The sequence below is a fragment of the Gadus chalcogrammus genome, chromosome 11 (assembly GCF_026213295.1).
Source record: "Gadus chalcogrammus isolate NIFS_2021 chromosome 11, NIFS_Gcha_1.0, whole genome shotgun sequence".
In the NCBI taxonomy this organism is placed as follows: Eukaryota; Metazoa; Chordata; class Actinopteri; order Gadiformes; family Gadidae; genus Gadus; species Gadus chalcogrammus.
In genome coordinates, this window is record NC_079422.1 from 19,417,601 (window position 1) to 19,437,363 (window position 19,763).

The 19,763-nt window shown below is 41.0% G+C and overlaps 2 protein-coding genes across 2 annotated transcripts in view; both read left to right on the top strand.

The window, feature by feature from the left end:
• LOC130392234 (growth factor receptor-bound protein 10-like) overlaps positions 1 to 7,769 on the top strand; it is a 70,157-nt gene extending 62,388 nt beyond the window's left edge. The window contains 7 exon segments of the mRNA XM_056602702.1: positions 380 to 478; positions 921 to 998; positions 1,266 to 1,382; positions 1,883 to 1,949; positions 2,061 to 2,148; positions 2,691 to 2,784; positions 3,178 to 7,769. Coding sequence (XP_056458677.1) covers positions 380 to 478; positions 921 to 998; positions 1,266 to 1,382; positions 1,883 to 1,949; positions 2,061 to 2,148; positions 2,691 to 2,784; positions 3,178 to 3,324 — 690 coding nt within the window. The 3' untranslated portion in view covers positions 3,325 to 7,769.
• A 4,974-nt stretch (positions 7,770 to 12,743) lies between these two features.
• LOC130392231 (aromatic-L-amino-acid decarboxylase-like) lies at positions 12,744 to 15,854 on the top strand. The gene is made up of 5 exons (XM_056602698.1): positions 12,744 to 13,715; positions 14,259 to 14,278; positions 14,426 to 14,524; positions 14,761 to 14,862; positions 15,130 to 15,854. Exons 1-5 carry the CDS (start codon positions 13,574 to 13,576, stop codon positions 15,346 to 15,348), a joined length of 582 nt encoding a protein of 193 aa, XP_056458673.1. The 5' UTR covers positions 12,744 to 13,573; the 3' UTR covers positions 15,349 to 15,854.
• The last annotated feature ends 3,909 nt before the right edge of the window (positions 15,855 to 19,763 follow it).

A 19,763-nucleotide genomic window follows, 5' to 3' on the forward strand; every position in this document is an offset into this window, starting at 1 on the left:
ATACATATTTATGTATATATATATATATATATTGTGTCACAGAAGAGAATGTGTTCAAAATGGAGTGAGACATGCATAAACAAAATGCTAACGTTTAAATGGAAAACCAAATCGATGTTGAAAAATCGTGAAGGCCGTCACCGGAAGCCAGTCAGACTGCATTGAGCAACTCCTGCAGGCGACTCCCTGCTCACGCCTTTATACTGATTGTGCCATGAAAGAAAAACCCCACAATAGGCTTGGATGTTCATTCTATTCTACTCCAAGGCAGCCATCCCTGCAGTGGTTGCCACATGACACTTTGAGACACACTATATGCCTCTATATGCCAGCAGGGCCGCTCAGTAGCTAACCCTGGCCAACCCTTGTGAATCCCCAGGCCAACAAAGGCAGGGCGGAGCTGAAAGAACTGAGGATACTGTGTGCCGAGGACGAACAGAGTCGTACCTGCTGGATGACCGCCTTCAGACTCTTTAAGGTACGCCTGAGGACGGTAGCCACGATCGGCCTGCGGGCCCGGGCCTTAGCGGAACGTCAGCAACGTTGACCGTTAACAATCACATCCGTAGTTTTGTCCACCTCTCAATGATAAGAAGGAACGCCCCTGCTTGATTCGGGTGTCGTGTAGTCACACGGTCTTGGATGAGTGGTTTGTCTGATACTACTGCTTGGTTTGGTGCAGGCGGTACAGATGGTTCAAGTGGGGATGCTAGGCTAACCGATGTTTAAAGGATATTTTTTTACATTTATGGGCAATGGACATGCTATGTGGCAAACTAACCCTATCATAATAAATTAATCCATAAATATGCACTGCCTTTCTCAAATGAGTCAAAAACCTCAGCTCACTCCAAAGTACATCTAAGAAGGAATCGAGGACAGTTTTGTTCATCCATCATGTGTCTCTGTTTCCTTTACAGTACGGAATCATTTTGTACCAGAACTATAAGATTCCCCAGCAGAGGAAAACTTTGCTATCACACTTCTCAGCCCCAGTGGTAAGTCACCCCCCCCCCCCCCCAAGTCACGGGTCATTGATAAAATAGCTATGTGATGATGACGAGAATAGCCAACTGTAACTTTGACTAAAACAAAACATAGTATGTTTATTTTTTTTATATAACCTGCATGTTGAATACACGTCATGTTTGTGACGGTTTTGTGAATACACTTCATCAGCGTGTCAGTGACAAGTGAACCACATAGCCACATTGCGGTCTGTTGCCTGACAGTCAAACCTACCGTGTCTCTCTGCTGCCCCCTAGCGGAGTGTGTCGGAAAACTCCCTGGTGGCCATGGACTTCTCAGGGAGAATAGGCAGGGTGATCAAGAACCCTCTAGAAGCTCAAAGCGCCGCCATGGAAGAGGGACACGCATGGAGGGTGAGAAGCTACACAGTAGTTTAATCATTTCCTAGTACCTTCCTTGTGCTTAACTGAAACTAGACAAATGCAAAGAAACACTGTCTCGGAAGTATGCAGGCCATATTTCAATTATTTAGGTTTTAGAAGCCTTTGAATCTAGAATATGACTATGGTGTAGATGTTAGTTGGTCAACGTGCTAATGTGCTGACCAAAAGTTCTTGAAATTGATTGAAAATAGACAATTCAACAATATATATGCATATTTAAAATATTAATAGTCAATAGTGTTAGTACAATGAGACTAATTCATGCAAATATGTCTGCATATCAAATAACATTCTTCAGTGCATCCTGGTATCCATTCACATCTGAAGTTCCTAAAGTTATTTGAATTGATTCTCATCAGCTTCTGTGTGTGTTTGTGTGTTTCTCTTTGTGTGTGTGTGTGTGTGTGTGTGTGTGTGTGTGTGTGTGTGTGTGTGTGTGTGTGTGTGTGTGTCCGTCGCATCCCTCTCAGAAGAGGAGTCAACGATTGAACGTGCTGGGCTGCCACAGTCCTCTCCACCACTCTTCACTAAGCTCAGGTAGGTGCGATACGTTAACGACTGTAACCCTTTGAAGGATGTGCCCTCCTGTGTGGGCTCAATGCTAAACAACGTGGTTGAACGAGATGCCTGTGTTTTCTGAATGAGCAGTGATCCACGTGGCGCAGCTGTGGTTCCACGGCCGGATAACCAGGGAGGAGTCGCACCGCATCATCCACCAGCAGGGACAAGTGGACGGGTCAGTGGGCTTTTTATTAAATGATAATGGTGTACGTTATTTTTTATTATTTTTAAATAGCATATAGTGTGGTATCGCTACCTCAAGGAAAAACAATGAAGCGCGACGATAGATTCTTGTATGCTTTTTTTCTTGCTTATTATTATTTATTTATTTATTTATTTATTTTATTAAACACTGAATCAGAATCAGAATCACTTTTATCACATCCTATTGTACAGTACACAAGAGTAAAAAAAAAAAATTGGTTGTCATGGTGGCGGCGCCGGTTAAAGCGAGCGAGCGATGGACGCCTCAACAACATAGCAGTATTTTACTTATTTTAGTGTTTTTATGTGTGATTATATGTATATAGATGTAGATAAATGGACAACCATGGAAAGTCAGTCCTTAAAGTAGGCTGAATGAAAGAGCAATAAAATGACCACGGCCCCTCCTCCACATCTGGAGAGGAGACCTGTGCAAACAGAGATGAAAGCTTTTGTTCCTTAAACTGTTGAGTGAATGAGTTTGTTCTGAATTTCCCTGCTCTCTTCCTGCAGGTTGTTTCTGCTGAGGGTCAGTCAGAGCAACCCCAAGGCGTTTGTACTCACACTGTGCCATCATCAGAAAATCAAACATTTCCAGATACTACCGGTAGGCACCACTCGGTTCTGTCATTGATTATATAACACATACTTATGTTGGCTTGAATTTAACAGAAAATATGGGATAATGTTGTTTGAAGGGTCATAACTTGTTGTGGGTGTTAAGCATTGGAATCATTCTGTATTTAGTTAACATGATAACCAATTTGAAGTTAAAAAAATTCATAAGGAAAAAAGCCATCTCAATGAGCCTGGAGGGTTATTTTCAACATAAATAATTTATATTAATCAAAATGTGTCCTCTCTCTCTCCCTTCCTCTCCAACTTCATGTTCTCCTTCATTCCTGACCACCATTCATCTGGTCTCTCCCCTCATCCTGTCTGTTGCATCATCTGGTCTCACCCTTCATCTGGTTTTGCCCTTCATCCCAAATGACCAAAGTGTGAAGAGGACGGACAGATCTTCTTCAGCCTTGACGACGGCTCGACCAAGTTCACTGACCTGATCCAGTTGGTGGAGTTCTACCAGCTCAACAAAGGGGTGTTGCCTTGCAAACTGAGACACCCGTGCACCTTTGTGGCCTTATGACCTCTTCCAACTCCCTGACACATCCCCCACCACCGCTCACAACGTCATTTTTCCCTCTCGTTTTGTGTCGGTTTTTTCGTATACATTTTTCTCGTCTGGAGAAGCGGGTGAATGAACTGATGCTTCCGTTTGTTGTTTTTCTTGATATTTTTTACGACGGACTCTGCTGGAGACTGCTGAGCTAATTTCGGGTGGTTTTGTGGGTTGGTCGTTACGGTTGGATGGACAAATCAAGGCGCTCAACACATCCAATCAGGTGCAAGGAAGACGAACAGGAACGCAAGGAGCTTTTATGGACATAATGGACCAGATGAATCTGCCATTTTATTTTATTTTGTTTAAATGCTGTCACATAATCGTTCAATCCCCCATAAATACAATCAACCAATAAACTGGTCACTCGCAATTAGGCATTGTGTTGCCACTGCGAACACAGGTTTATCTGTTAACTGAACAATCAGCAGGTTGCTGTTTTCTTCTGTAACATTATTTTTTTAATCCCACCACCGATAGATGTTAATGTTTAGCATCATTTAGCATATCTCTTATTTGCACTCCTTAATCTAGAGCATGCTTTTTGGCATCACTCATGGCTGTATCTATCCTCGGTCCTGTTACCGGCAAGTCACTTGATAGCACCGTACAACATCGCCCTCTGAGGTCGAATACATGTAAGGACATGCAAGATCTATTTTACAACGGGGAAAACCTAGAGGTTTTGGTGTCATTGAAGTTATGCCATTTTAATCCCTGCCGAGGTCCGTAACCCTCACGAGAGGATGAATGCGTGACAAGTTTTTGAAACCATTTATAATATCACACAAACCTGAAAAAGGGAACATGGACAACAGCAGTGCACAATAAGAGGTGTTATTTGATCAAGATCTTAAAAGTGCTCATAGTGGTTCACCTTCAAAGATGATTGCTCCGACCACACAGGATGTTTTTCTGCCACTGCTTATTCTTGCTTGTCTTTCCGTTGTTTTGCGTCTCATTGTCACTCTGTAGGCTTTCTGTTTACGTGATGGGCTACCAAGATCAGCCGCCATTCTACATTGGTTTACTGCACAGCTCATGTTCCCTGAGATAACAAATAACAGGGCCTTAAGTCTTCCACATCGCCCGTTCACAAGAAAATGGTAGAGCATTTTATTCAGGTTATTTCAACACCGTGATAAAGCTAGTTATTTTTTCGTTCTTCTGTCAATACCAAGATACCTCTGTTATGCATTGTGATGTTATACAGTCAAACAAGGTCACTCTATGAGGTTTGGCTTGAAGTGCAGTGGATTTTCCTCAAGGTATTAAGTAAACCAATATTTAGCCTTGCTGGTTACTGTTAAGCCCCAGGCTGACCAGGAAGGATAACCACTAGATTTCCCTTTTTGTAAAAGGTTAACCCAATGCTCCAAGTGTAACTCGGTGGAGTTGAATAACCGAGGAGGACTGGGAATACTGTCTCCGCCCATCGTTCCACTCTATTAACACCATGCCATTGTTGTTAGTAGCGCTTTCCCCCTTCAGAGAACACAGAAGAACTTTGAACTATTAGAAGTACAACTGGATCCATGTCCAACTTGATTAAGACAACCGTATACTTAAAGTCATTAGTCAACCAGATTTATTTTTATTGGAGTTTTGAGCCAATGTCCATCTAGGGAACTCGAGTAACAAAAAAAAGGATAATGTGACAAATTAATCGTCTCTGACACCATGGGAGTGCACTGGAATGTAGTCAAAAGGGCAATGCCATACACATTACACTTTATCATGACTCTGTTTATTAGAATCAGTGAAGGTGTTTCATTTGCCCAAATCTTTTTTGTGAGACTTTGACTGTAGCCCAAACTTGCATTTCTATATAAACACCTTCATAACTTATAATACATCATAATTATTGCTATACGTCTTTTTAATTAATTTAGTTATATACATCATGTTGCACTTTATATCATATTTAATGGAGCGGTTATTGATAATGCCTTCAGCCATTGTAAGCTGCAAGTAACTCTTACAATGCATTAATCACTTGTTATCATGTATTATGAAGGTATTTATAGATTATTGTAGGTATGGCCTCACAAAAAGTCACACCTTGTTCATACCCTTGGTTTGGTCCGTTAACAAACATAATCATACATTATACATCCTTGTTCTTCCCACAGGATACTATGTTGGTATAGTTCAAACTCGCTGTACAGCCTGATATAAACCAATACTGAATATCCATGTAAAATATGGGCCCTACACGGTAGTACAGAACTACAATTACATAGTACCTTGTGCTTGGCTTGTTAATGCAAAGATAATTTCATATATCTATCTACTGCTGATGATTTTTATTCAACAAAGCCTTTTAGAAAATATATCCTGGTTAAAGATTTGGCATTATCAGTTTTGAATCTGATTAATTTATCTTTTAACAGAGTGGTCAACCCAAATTGCCATTACATAGCAAAACAAAATATAAAATCGGTCTTAATTACAAATGTTAATTTACATGTCGTAATTCTACAAAATAATTTACATAACTCACCTGTTATTGAGTATAGTGTGTTAAAATTGCACCAGATTGGTTTCCCATCATAACAGGTGGTTTTGTATGTGTTTTTCACGGTTTTATTTTCCCTGTGATGCAACATTAAGAAAGATTCTTCACTTTGTTTGATTTGTTAAACAGTCCACGGGTTCTCTTAAGCTATATAGATATGTTGTGTCACTATTATTTAACTCAAATGTAATGAATCAAATCAGTTTAAAGTAAGTATTGTTTCAGCGACGTTTATTTATTTTTCATTAATAGTGATGACTTGAACCTTTTTCTTTTCTTACAGCGTTTTTTTTTGGCCATTGACATGTTGTTGATGGCCCATACGATTATTATTTTTTTTTTTTATGTTTGTGTATTCAAACACCAATGTGGCAATGTGAAGTTATACATACACAAATTACAACGTTGATTCTTTTTTCATTTGAAATAAAAACAATATATTTTTTCCCGTTTTCCGAGGACTTGTTATGGTGCAAAGAAATTCAACATTGAATGTCAGTCATGGATTTTCTTCTTTCTCCATCTCCACCCAGTAGCCTACTCATGGGCTGTGTGTCATTGAGACTGAACTGCAGAGTCCCTGAACAAGTTAAAGGACAGAGTGTAGCTTGGCCCCAGCTACACTGACTAAGAATTGCCAAGGCACACTTTTATATATCTAAAAAGACAAAAAAAAGGCCCAATTATCAGGAGATTGCACTGACTTAAATTGAATGGCAGAAAAATAAAAATAAATACATGAGGAGGAATAGGTATGTGGATATTCATTTGCGAGGAACATAAGTACATTATTTCCTCAGGGTTAACTTAGCAAGTTATAAAAAATTACAGCAAAATTGGAAAACTGGTCCATCATGTTTCTGAGGCCTTTGATTTAAGGATTGTAGATGGATGAATGATGGAGATGTATTTTTTTGTTTTCCTGCTGGAGGTTTAACTGTTCCAAACTCGACGACAGCTAACAGCCTATATGTGTGCTGAGCATCCCCTCAAAAGAAAGCCCTCTATGGCAACATGGATATGTGCAATCATGGAAGTGAACGAAATACTATATTCAACTTAACAACAAACTTCCATGTGAGCAAGTAGTTTGCACCTATGGAAGTGGAAAGATGTGTGGATGTGTATAGGGTACAACGAGAACGCCCACCCATACACAAATGTCATGTGGTAACAACTTAACCTTACTTTACCAGGTGTATGGAATCACAAAAATATATATATCTGCCAAACTTGTGACATTTTAATTAACACACTCATGTCAGGTTTTTGGGCTGTTGATTTTTTTAAGGAACATTGTGCTTAGGAAAGTAAATTGCGATGAAATTACCCCTATCCTATACTTGTGTGTGTCTTTGGATTTAACACTGTCACAAAGTGAGATTTACTCGCTGTATAAATGAGATAATATGTATGATTTATTTCAGGGAATGCAAAACATAAGACGATAACTTCTATTGGTAAGAGGAAACTCATGTATACATGGTGTGCTTTGTTTCAACCTGTACATAGTTGAATGGCTTATACATCCTAATTGTAACTGTTTCAGGTATTTTTGTATAAATAAGGGACTGATATATTCTGTTCATTGTAATTAGAATAAAACATTAATACATTGCTATAAAAATATCAATCCTGTGTTTTATTACAAGGATGACATGCCTATAAGGCTATTTGTGTGTTTGTGTGCGTGCATCCGTTTATGAGGAAGGCAAAATAACCTGCTTGTCGGGGCAATTAGGTTGTTAGTAAAACGCTTGAAACTTCTTGTTATGGCAAAGTAGTGAAGGCTGAACCCAATGGCAAATATAAATGTATCCTTCCCCTGTTGACATATCACAAAACCAATCTTGATCAAACAGAGCTACACAGGATGCAGCTCTTTCATATTTGAATACTTTGTGGAACAATGCCATTCTGTTCCTTCCCGCTTGATCTCCAAAATATACGTACACAATAAGACATCCTCCAAGGATTGATGTTCTAGTCAATTGATAAAGGTTCTAGTCAATTTACCATGCATTTTTAAATCATTCTGGGGCGGAGCTGCTAGCTCCCATGTTAACGCCCCTTCATTTCAGTCTATTATTAGAGGTATGTTAGCCTGGCACCGCCCGCCTACCTACTTCCGCTCCATTTTCATTTCACTTCAGTACTAGGTCTGGGTCTGCTTCATATGAATGCGTTTCTTGGAAGCCAGATTTTTGGCGATCCAACCAGCGAACAGAGGGAGTGGCTGAGAACGATGACGTCTAGGTTGCGCACCAGTTTCAGTTGTAGTCAGAGGAAGACAATGGAGAAGGAAACGAGAGAAGCTATTCGGTCTGCTTTGGGATCGATGCCGAAAGTCGATCAATTAAAGCCGGAGCAAGAACAAGCTTTGCTGAGATTTGTTGGTGGCCATGATGTTGTGGCGCTTCTCCCCACCGGGTTCAGGAAAAGTTAGATTTCCAGCTGGCTCCGTTAGTGGTGAAGGAGCCGGTCCCGTCGCATGACATACGTCACGACCAAACGCTATGCGATTGGTTATGGCAGATCCAGAGTGGCACTGGGCAGATCCAATCATTTTAAAACTTCAACAAACACCCGCCTCCAATTGAGTGAACGTTTGGCAATTGGGCAGTTCCAGACCTCCTGTACAAATGAAATGAAGTACGATGGTCTGGTAGGACCAGGCTAGAGGTATGTCACATCAACTCCTAATCATCAGGTGACCCCATGTCGGCCAATAAGAAGTGATGCATGCAATGGAGGGAGTCATTCACCAGCAACGTCCAGAGGGTCAGGGGGGGAAATGGGTGCATAATATATGCACCCTGCAAGAACAGGCACCATTTCTTCCGCTGACATTCCACTGGACCTTTCAGGAGCCTTTGAAACAGTAAACCACTAGATCCACCTCTCCACTCTTGAAGAACTGGGAATCTCAGGCTTTGAACTCCCTATTCACATCCTGACTGCACAGATTGCCTTTGCAGGGTTACCTGGGAATAATCTGTGTCTGTACCTTGTATTCTTACGACTGGGGTCCCTCAGGGTTCTGTTCTTGGTCCCATCCTCTTCACTCTGTAGTTCATTCACGTGGCTTTTTCTACCAACGCTATGCAGATCACACACCACTAATTCTGTCCTTTGCATGCTCAGAAACCAAGGTAGCAGGAACAATATCTGCGTGCTTCACCACCTGAAGCTCAATCTGGACATGACTGAGCTGCTCTTCCTTCCAGGCAAGGCATCTCCCATCTACAACCTCCCAATCAATATAGAGAATTCAACCTCACAAATTCAGGGTCAAATCCATTCTTAACGTTCACCATCACAGGTATCGCAGGAAGAGCAATGGACTGTCCGCTGACATCCATTGATCAAAAAAGCATAACTTACAGTGCATCAGTTACAGGATTTTGCTCACAGTGTATCAGCAAACCATTGCTCTTCCTGTAATAACTAGATGGCAAATGTTGTTCAAACACAGCCGTACCCGTGTGTCCTTGAGAGTAGACCTACTATTATCATTACAGTACTATATTTAAATTACAAATGATTAAATATCACATAATACACATACCTTTGACATGCCGTAAGCCCACAATCATCAGTTAGAATTCTTGAGGTCATCAATATGTATGTCACGACTAAACTCAAACACAAAGTTTAAGTTAGGTAGAACAGTGGTTCTCAAACTTCTCCCCTGGCGACCCCCCAAAATTCCCTGGTGACGACTGGCGACCCCCTTTTTGTTTTTTTTATTTAATTTTATTTTAAAACCTGTCCTGCTCATCGCATGTTCCCACAATTGTACAAACTGAAAGGAAAATAATCGAATAAACAATTCTATCAAAGGAAAAATGACAAGATGCCTAGTATATTTTTGAAAAGAACTTAAACATGACGGAACAGTGCATCTGCAGATAGATCTAGACCTGAACAAGACGCATGAACGATAAACCTCCTCCTCCTCAAAAATAAATGTCCAATTCAAGCCAAGAACATGCATCAGATCTAAATAAACTGAGAGTATTTTTCGCTTTTTACACTAACGTGAAGGATGGGCCTGCTTTTCGAACATAGTAAGTTCATTCTTGGGCTGATGCCACACGGTGACACAGAGATTTTCCTCCACGCTGCTCAGCCGACATCTGTACTTGTTCTTCAAGTACGCCAGGGACGAGAATGTCTTTTCGCACATATATGTCGACCCAAGTGGTGGAAGAATGTCCGCAGCGGCCGCAGACAATGCAGGGCTTATAGAGTGGCGAAGTCACGCCCCTTCCGGTAGAGCCCATGGGACCTATGAGATCGAAAATTATGAATGGGTTTCCATGGAGAGAAAGTAATTATCTTCTGGTTCCAGTCTTTATATGCCCCGGATTACATATATGGTGTTTATGGATTTAAATGATAATTCCTCAATTCAAGAGTTTGACCGTTTATTGGGCAATTGTTCAGTTAAAGGCTGTAGAGAAAACACAATGAGAAAGACAACACGTCTCGTGTGTAGATTACTGGCTGTACTCTTGGGTACTGTGTGTCTTGGGTAAACATGACCTGATATGATTATTCACTTTGTTGGGAGGATCTGAAACTGTTTAAATAGCTCTGTCTAACTGTAATCTTGACTCACTCTGCAAGAGCTATAACAGGTTATTGTCAACACCTATTTTGTACTTTTTTGCATTTAGAAGTCTCATCTGCCCTAGACGGAATATCTTATAAAGAAATTGCCATATCTGAGAGGAATCAGAGGACCGGCTGAAGACACTCAGAACCCACCGTGGTTCCACCTGTAATTTGTCAGCAGTCAGGAGGACACATACAGACACATGTGTATCTATCTTATCCCCTCCAGAGTAACCATGGACGCAGCAGAGTTCCGTCGCCGTGGAAAGGAGATGGTTGACTTTGTGGCGGACTACCAGGAGAACATTGAGCACAGGCGAGTGTACCCAGACGTGGAGCCCGGGTACCTGCGCTCCATGATCCCCTCCGAGGCCCCGCTGGAGCCTGAGAGCTACGAGGACGTGCTCAGGGACGTCGACAGGGTCATGATGCCCGGAGTGAGTTCACACATGTATTTATTCCCCCTCATTATCCTTCTGGGGATAAATGAAGTCCCCAGCAAGATCCCCTCTGATTGGCAAGAGAGTTACATCGTGAGTCTGTACAAGGGCAAAGGCGATGCTCTCAATAGAGGCAAATACAAGGGGTTGAAGCTTATTTAGTACTCAAGTGTTGGAGTGTGTAGTAGAAGGACTGATCAGGAAGCGAGTGGGGATCAACGAGATCCAATTGATTATTTAAGCCCAAATCTGGTTGAACAGAAAGTTTCCTTTTTTTAAGCCTCATATCTGTTTCGACCAAATATGTTACTGGAGTCACTGAACTGTAACTGCAGGATTGGCATACTAAACTCAGAGATCAGCAGCATACAAATAAAATGAGTAGGCCTATGCTTGCAACATGTGTGCAACAATCACAGACAATGAGTCAACCATTTATGTTTTCTTGCCAATTCTTTCTCATTTGTTTTCTAGGTGACCCACTGGCTAAGCCCACACTTCTATGCCTATTACACAAATTCAACTTCTTTCCCATCTATTTTGGCTGACTTGCTCAGTAGCGGCATAGGAACCATTGGCTTCACATGGGTAAGGCAGAAACTCTCAGTCTCATTAAAACGGCAATGTACAATGACTGCAATTCAATTGTTTTTATTGGATGGTGTATTATGGGTATGAAGTAGTGATTGCATGCAGTATCTATTTCATTTATATATTATAATTTATTTTGTTAAGGCTGCAAATCCAGCATGCAGTGAGTTGGAAACAGTGATGTTGGACTGGCTGGGCAAGATGCTCCAACTTCCAGAAGACTTCCTTTCAGAGACACAGGGTCAGGGAGGAGGAGTCATTCAGGTCAGTCATGACACAACAGCTTCTTTCGAAGGGAGAGATATACACTGGCCCCTACAGGTCAATCCAATTTATGATGTTTATTTTATTTTGTGTTCACTCTGTAATCGTCTTTGAGTATTTAGAAAAGCGCTATATAAGTCAAATGTATTATAATTTGTATTATTATGTTTGAACACATGCAGCATACTCTTTTATATTTTACTGTTTGTTTACTCATACATTTACAGTAATACATGTATGATTGTTCAGATGGCTCAATTGTCATGTTGAACCCGAAAACCAAACCAAAACTACTATAACTTATCCCAAATATGATTTCGATTTCAATTTAACAATATTGTAATATTTATAATTATTTATTCTTCTAGGGTACGGCTAGTGAAGCGACTCTGATGGCGTTGCTTTCCGCTCGCCTCAAAACAGTGAAATGTGTCCAAGAATCCGATCCTCAACGATCAGAGGCTGACATTATTTCCAAACTGATAGCCTACACCTCCGAAGAAGTACGATTTGATCACTGCTGTTGTTATCTTGCCAGCTTGAAATACTTGCAACACCCGGGAAAATACATATAAATATATTATGGGTAGATTGAGGCTATAGTAACTATAGAATCTCTTGTCTTTGCCTTATTCCTCAGGCCCACTCATCAGTGGAGAAAGCCAGTATCATTGGCGGAGTGGTGATAAGAATGGTCCCAACAGATGAGCACTTCTCTGTCAGAGCAGAGACCCTGGAGAAGATGGTGGCTGAGGACAAGGCCACTGGATTCATACCCTTCTTTATATGGAGACGTGCACACAGACTAAAGCACACATATATGGAATGATTGGGTATTCATCTAACCAAAATGCATAATGACAAATCATGGATGTTTTTTTTGCTTTCATTCTGTGCTTTTCAGTTCTGCGCTACCCTTGGCACGACTCCCTGTTGTGCATTTGATAAAATTGATGAACTTGGGCCCATATGTGAGTTGGCCACAAAGCATATACATACATACATATTTGTAATTGCATTATGTCTATTTGTGATATGTTTGATTCCGTTTAAATATTTTCAGTTTTCCTTCCCCAAGCTATTCTTGTGCGAAAACATACAAACGCATTCATTTTAACATCTGGTGGCTTACATTTGCTGTTGGAAATGGTTTGACTAACATGTCCAACCAACAAGTGTGCATGAGTAACCGATAACCACAGCAAGAGAGAGAGCATCAATGTTTTAGAGGCTGCCGTTGCAGCTGCGGCTCCCCGCCTCCAAGACAGACAGAGAGGCACATGAAGCAATAGATGAGAGCAGGAGTAATTTCCTGAGGCAGAGTAAGAGCTTTGGATAAGGTCTTTCCGATTTTTCTTTTAAAGTAATTTGCACTCATTTCAGTGCCAGTACTATCAGCCTTTTTATGTATTCATGTGACCCAAATGTGACCCAATAATAGCACATGGTTTATCATAGCACAACGTTATAGAATTGGGAATTGACAATCCGCAGTCTGATGTGAAATGCAAACATTCTCATAACTATTTTAACAAATGTGTTTTATAAAGAGTTGATTCTGATTGGTCAATTATGGTATTCAGGCATACATTAGCATTATATTTTGTGTCCAATTCTGCATTTATTTTGCTTCAGCGTCATGTAGGACCACGTAGCCCAACATCAAGAAGAGTTGGGGACATATATAATATTAATAAATGGAAATTGACTACATACGTGTTCAATTGGACTTCCGGTTTTGGCAGAAAATCCCAGATATAATTATTATAATTTTCTTCTCAGTATGGGGAATGTCTTTTTTGAATCAGTTTTCAATTCAACAAGCCATGCATTTGTGTTGTTTAAGGGTAAAAAAAAGCGCAGGCCTAACCAGAGCTTTTTCCAAATTGATCCAGAGTACCTGAAACATGAAAACCAAGGGTCAGGTTGGTGCAACCATCTCCCTCAGCCCTACTCTACCCACAAAATAGCTTTTTTACTTGAAAAGAATTGGTCCGAAAAGGATCAACTATAGTGTCAGCTACAGTTAATGCTGAATAGGACCAATGTTGAATATAGTGGCTTAATCTTAATCCAGTGCAGTCCCGAGTATGATGTGGGTGTTAAAGGGTTCGAGATCTGAGTTATTGGTTTAGCTATAAGCAAGCTGAGGCACACAGGCTATGGCCTTATTTCATTAGCGGCCAGCAAACCTTGTATTTCCATGTAATGGAAAATACATGTAGTTCATTTATTTAATTAATAATCTACTCGTGTGTTATTGTCCTACATTTGTTGTGTTGAATGTGATTTATTTGGAGCCAATCTTCGTTGTTACAGATTTATGTTTGATAGCATTGTTCCCTTTTTATGAAAAGAACCAAGGTGTGGAACAGAAATGAGTCATATGAATGATTTATGTGTTATATAAACCGCAAAAAGTCCATGTCCATTACAATATCTAACTCAAAATTGTTTTCCCACAATAGGTCTGGTTAAAGATTATATGGTAAAATAGTCTGTGCAGTAGTTAATTGACAATAATATAATTATAAAATCATTAATAGCTACATGCTAAATATCAGATTTTTATTTTTTTCTCCCTCTGCACCTCTTCTCCACATCTCTCTCACCCCACCTCTCCTCTGACTCTCAGCATTGGGGTACACCTATGGCCAGGAGGTTCCGCTCCCTGAAGTTGTGGTTTGTGTTCCGCATGTACGGGCTCAGAGGCCTCCAAGCTTTCATCCGTAAGGTACACAGAATATAGAAATATTGCTGTGTATATTATGAGCATGGTATATATTGGTACAAGATTTAATGACACAAGGCTACCATCTAGTGGATACATGTAAAAATGCCTACTGCCATAATACTGCCATAATAATCTTTTAATCTTCTTTTTGTATTAACCAAAGTCCCTGATGGTTGTTGGGCGATATTATACATTATTGAATATGAACTGAGACACAGAATGTCTTCTGTTTGCAGCATGTGGAATTGGCCAAAACATTTGAGAATCTGGTGAGAGGCGACAACAACTTTGAGATCTGTGCTGAAGTAGTCATGGGACTAGTTTGCTTCAGGCTGAAGGTAAAAGATGCATTCAAATATGCACATCATGCAAGTTATACTACACTATCAAACAGTGGCTAACTGGCCATAACTTCCAGAACAAATGACATAAAGGCAAAAAAAGATTCTCTGCACTTGAATATTTGTCTATTTAATCAATACATCAATACAAACTACTCCTGTTGATTGCATCCTGATGGTATCATGTCTGTTTGTTCATTCTTTCAAAGTATACCATCCGTTGTCTTTAATTCAACCTCCTCTCTGGCTATGCTTTGCCCCCAGGTTTCGGATGAGCTGAACAAAGCCTTGCTGAAACAAATCACCAGGACGGGGAAGATCTACCTGGTGTCCTGCAAGCTCCGCGGACGTTTTGTTCTGCGCTTCGTCGTCTGTGGGCGGACCACCGAGCTGCGCCATATCCAAGAGGCGTGGAAGCACATCACCGAGCTGTCCAGCGAGCTCCTGCAGAACCTCTTTGATCATGAAGGAAAGGAAAACTGACCAGTCAGGATAGGGAATATGACATCATTGTTGCCAAAAAACTGGCAGATGCATTTTCAACCAGAACAGACCCATATATATTCACAGCATTTCTCTCACATAGCCAAGGTGCCTATGCCATTTTACCTACATACCTTTACCTACCCTTTACCTTACCTACAGCTCATTTTATGTAAGGCTGCGAACATGGATCCATAACGCAATTTATATTTGCTTCATGATTTCCGTTGTCATCTTCATCTTTTGGGTGTGCGGTAATCAACTGAACAGGCTTGGGTTGACTTTTATATTTACTGTGTTGCAATTGTAATACTTGTTGGCTTCTGTGGCGGGGTGTGTTTAGTAGGTCTGAGTCTTTATTGAATTGAACACTTTTTGGGGGGGCCGTCTCATTTATAACCGTTGCGTACGCACAAAACAGGGCTGAAATTGGCGTACGTGACTTTCCACGCCAAGGTTGTGATCTATAAAAAAACAACTTGACGGGAAAATGTGCGCAGCCCTAAGCAAACCCTGACCCATGCGTACGCATAGTTTAGAGGAAAAGGAGAATTGGCGACACGGATGGTGTGGTGGTGAACTGAAGTCAGACCGAAGAATTGTAGCGTGAGAACGATTATGTTTCATCATCGCCCTTCATTAATTTAATTTCAACCCGTGCGTTATCATGCGTTAAATCTATGTAATCTTTGTAATCAGAATAATTTAAGTCAACTGCGTTATTTCTCAGTTATGAACATCTCCTTAGAATATAAATTAAAAAAAATTCTCTATATTTAATCCCGTCACTCCATAGGCCTACTGTCCACTGACGGCGCGACTGCATGGAATAAAGCTTCTGTCCAACATGTGTCAATAACATGATATTTTTATGTGACACTGTAAACACATAGCCTAATCAAATGTCAATATCCCAAGTGTGGAAAACCAAGCCACACTCCTCATCACAATCGTTGTCCGTTACTCTTGATGCTTTTCATGACAAATCAGGCATTAAAAAGGGGTTATGTTCAAGAACATTTTACGTGGGTGATTACAAACTGATTATCCAAGGTGTTCTCGGTCAGTCTTATTACCGTAACCCTATACCTAAATACAGAGGTGAGCGCCGTGGTAATGCTGCACCATATGGCACTTCTGGCGGACCATGCAGATGGCAGGATTCGGAGGGAGAGGGTCTTTAGGGACCATAACGATGTATTGGTAGGCTACATAAAAATATGTAACTTTATGTCAGACCACTTCTTTTTTAATTCTGGGACTGTGCGCTCCGTGCTACTGACAGAGTTCACTGCTGCAGCAACATGTTGCCACTCACTTTTTTATTTTTATTTATTTTATTTTTATTTTGAAACTCCATATCAGAATGTTCTGAAACCTTTTGCGTGACCCCATGGGGTCGTGAACTATAACCCTGAAGTAAAATGAGCCTGAAATAACAGGGAATTTTATTTTAAATTGAATCCAAAATCATATGTAATATGTCTCATATTGGAAACTTTGGTTGGCTTTTATTTTGAAACTCCACATCAGAATGTTCTGAAACCTTTTTCGTGACCCCATGGGGTCGTGAACTATAACCCTGACGTGAGATGAGCCTGAAATAACAGGGCATTTTCTTTTAAATTGAATCCAAAATCATATGTAATATGTCTCATATTGGAAACTTTGGTTGGCTTTTATTTTGAAACTCCACATCAGAATGTTCTGAAACCTTTTGCGTGACCCCATGTGGTTGTGAACTATAACCCTGAAGTGAAATGTGCCTGAAATAACAGGGCATTTTCTTTTAAATTGAATCCAAAATCATATGTAATATGTCTCATATTGGAAACTTTGGTTGGCTTTTATTTTGAAACTCCATATCAGAATGTTCTGAAACCTTTTGCGTGACCCCATGGGGTCGTGAACTATAACCCTGAAGTAAAATGAGCCTGAAATAAATTGAATCCAAAATCATATGTAATATGTCTCATATTGGAATGTTTGGTGGGCTTTTATTTTGAAAGTAAATACCACAACGGCCGTACACTTCCTTTGATAGTATTTGCTTTTATTGACTGTCTTTTTGTATGTACCCGACGAATGCTTTTATTTTAAACTAGTTCTGAGACGCTATTACCGTAATGGCTAGTATATACAGGTACGGCAAAAAACTGAGTCGGCTGGCTTGTCCGCCGATCTTGATGAGTCGGCTGGCTTGACCGCAGTGCCTTACGAGTTGCGACTGTGCTTCGCAGTATGCCTTGCGAAACCCAGTATGCCTTTCGAAACACCTCGTGATTGGTCGATGCAAAGGGACAAATAAGGGACGTTATATTCAATTATATATTAACGGTAGTGATTCATAAAAACACGAAGATTATCGTTATTATGACTAACGTTATTATGACTAATTATTTAACCTTTGAACTGTCCAGTCATAAATCAGGGCGGGAAAATCATCAAACAGGAAGTACCTGCTGTGAAAGCTACAAGGTCAGTGATATACAGTTCTGACCATAATTGGTGTTAAGGGTACAAATTAATTATTATCAAAATAATCATGCTACTTTTTTTCTTAATGTGTTTATGAAATGTTTGTTCATAAAATCTCTGAGCACACAATAGGGAGAAAGCCGATCATCAGCAGTGAGGATGAGGTAGCTTGGGGAGATGATAGTCACATTAGCAAAAAGAGGATTCCCCCTGAGGATGAATGATACACAGCAACTGGCCTACCAGTTTGCCACCAAGAAAGGAATCAGGGGATTCAGTGAAGTAAAGGAAAAGGCTGGTTACAAATGGTTTAGGGTTTTTTTGAGACGCAACCAGAAACTCAGGATCAGGAAACCCGAGGCTCTCTCAGCCCATAGAGCTGCTGGATTCAACCCCACTGTTGTGAATACGTGGTTCAAAAACTATCAGGACACAATTGACAGACTGGGGTTGGAGAATGTTCCAGATCATATCTGGAATTGTGATGAGACTGGGTTCCAGGATCACTTCCTCTCCACTAGGTTGGTTGCTGAGGCTGGGTCACCTTGTTTTGAGATCACTGCTGGGGAGAAAGGAGAAACCTCAACCTGCCTTTCCAGCATCAACGCTGCTGGTGGGTATGGCCCAAACCTTATCATCTTCAAGGGCAAGAGGATGAAGGCAGATTGGCTCTTTGGGGCTCCCGAACATACCTTCCTCAGGATGTCGGATAACGGGTGGATAAACACAGAATTATTCACTGAATGGGGCAAGTTTTTTCTCCGAAGCCTGCCCAAAGATGATCCACGACCCCACTTGCTCCTTGTTGATGGCCACTCCTCCCATGTGTACAACATTGAATTTCTGAATTTGATGAAAGCCAACAATGTATGTGTGTTGTTTAGCCTTCCCCCTCACACTACACACTTTCTGCAGCCTGCGGATAGAGCTCTATTCAAGAGTTTAAAACATTTCTGGAGGATTGGGGGACGAAGGGTCACCAGGGAGAGTGGAGGGAAGCGTCTGGACAGGGCATGTTCATGTCATTGTTTTCCAAGGCCTGGAAGCAAGCTGCAACGCCCTCAAATGCCCAGGCTGGATTTCATCAGGGATATTCCCATTCAACCCAGACAAGATGAAGAAAATTATTTTCATGCCATCTGAAACCACGGAGAGACCCTTAGAGCCTGCAATCGCAACTCCGAGCCATCCTCTGTGTGATGATAACAGGGATGATGATGATGAGGATTTCTATGATCAAGAAATGTTCCGAGCACACCCACCCACCCAGCCACCCTCTGCATGATGCTGTTCAGCCAGCAAGCTCTCCTCCTCGCCAATCTCCACAGCACCTCCTTCTGTCCGCCATTGTGACCCCACCACCTCTGGCACACGAAGTTGAAGTGGTGACACAGCCAGAGGTCTCCTTTAAATCGCTGATCACCCTTCCGGTCAGAGAACGGCCCACCACCAGCTGCCAGAGGGCAAAGCCACCGCCATATGATCTCACCAGTAAAGACCACTTTTATTTGATTAAAGAAAAAGCCCTGAAAATCAAGCAAAAGCAAAAGCAAGCAAATAAATCGATGAAGCAATCCACAGCAAAGAAAACACTCAAGAAAGTCGGTCAAGTCAACCAGGTTCCGTGTAATGTCTTCCAGCATTCTGATGGCGACTCAGATGACCCCAAGTCGACAGAGGAGTGGGTTTCTTGTGCAGTCTGTTCCCATTGGTTCCATGAAAGCTGTGCAGAGGACAATGGGGTGATTGACGACGACAATGCCTTTACATGTAAAGGTTGCCTGTTCCCAGAAATGTAGCAACTTATTAACTTCTGCAGGCCATTTGTTATCTGCTGTTTTTATTTGCTGTTGTTTGTTATATTGTAATAGGCCTATCTGCTGTTGTTAGTTATATTGTAATAGGCCTATGCAACATTTTTATATATTTACCTTTAA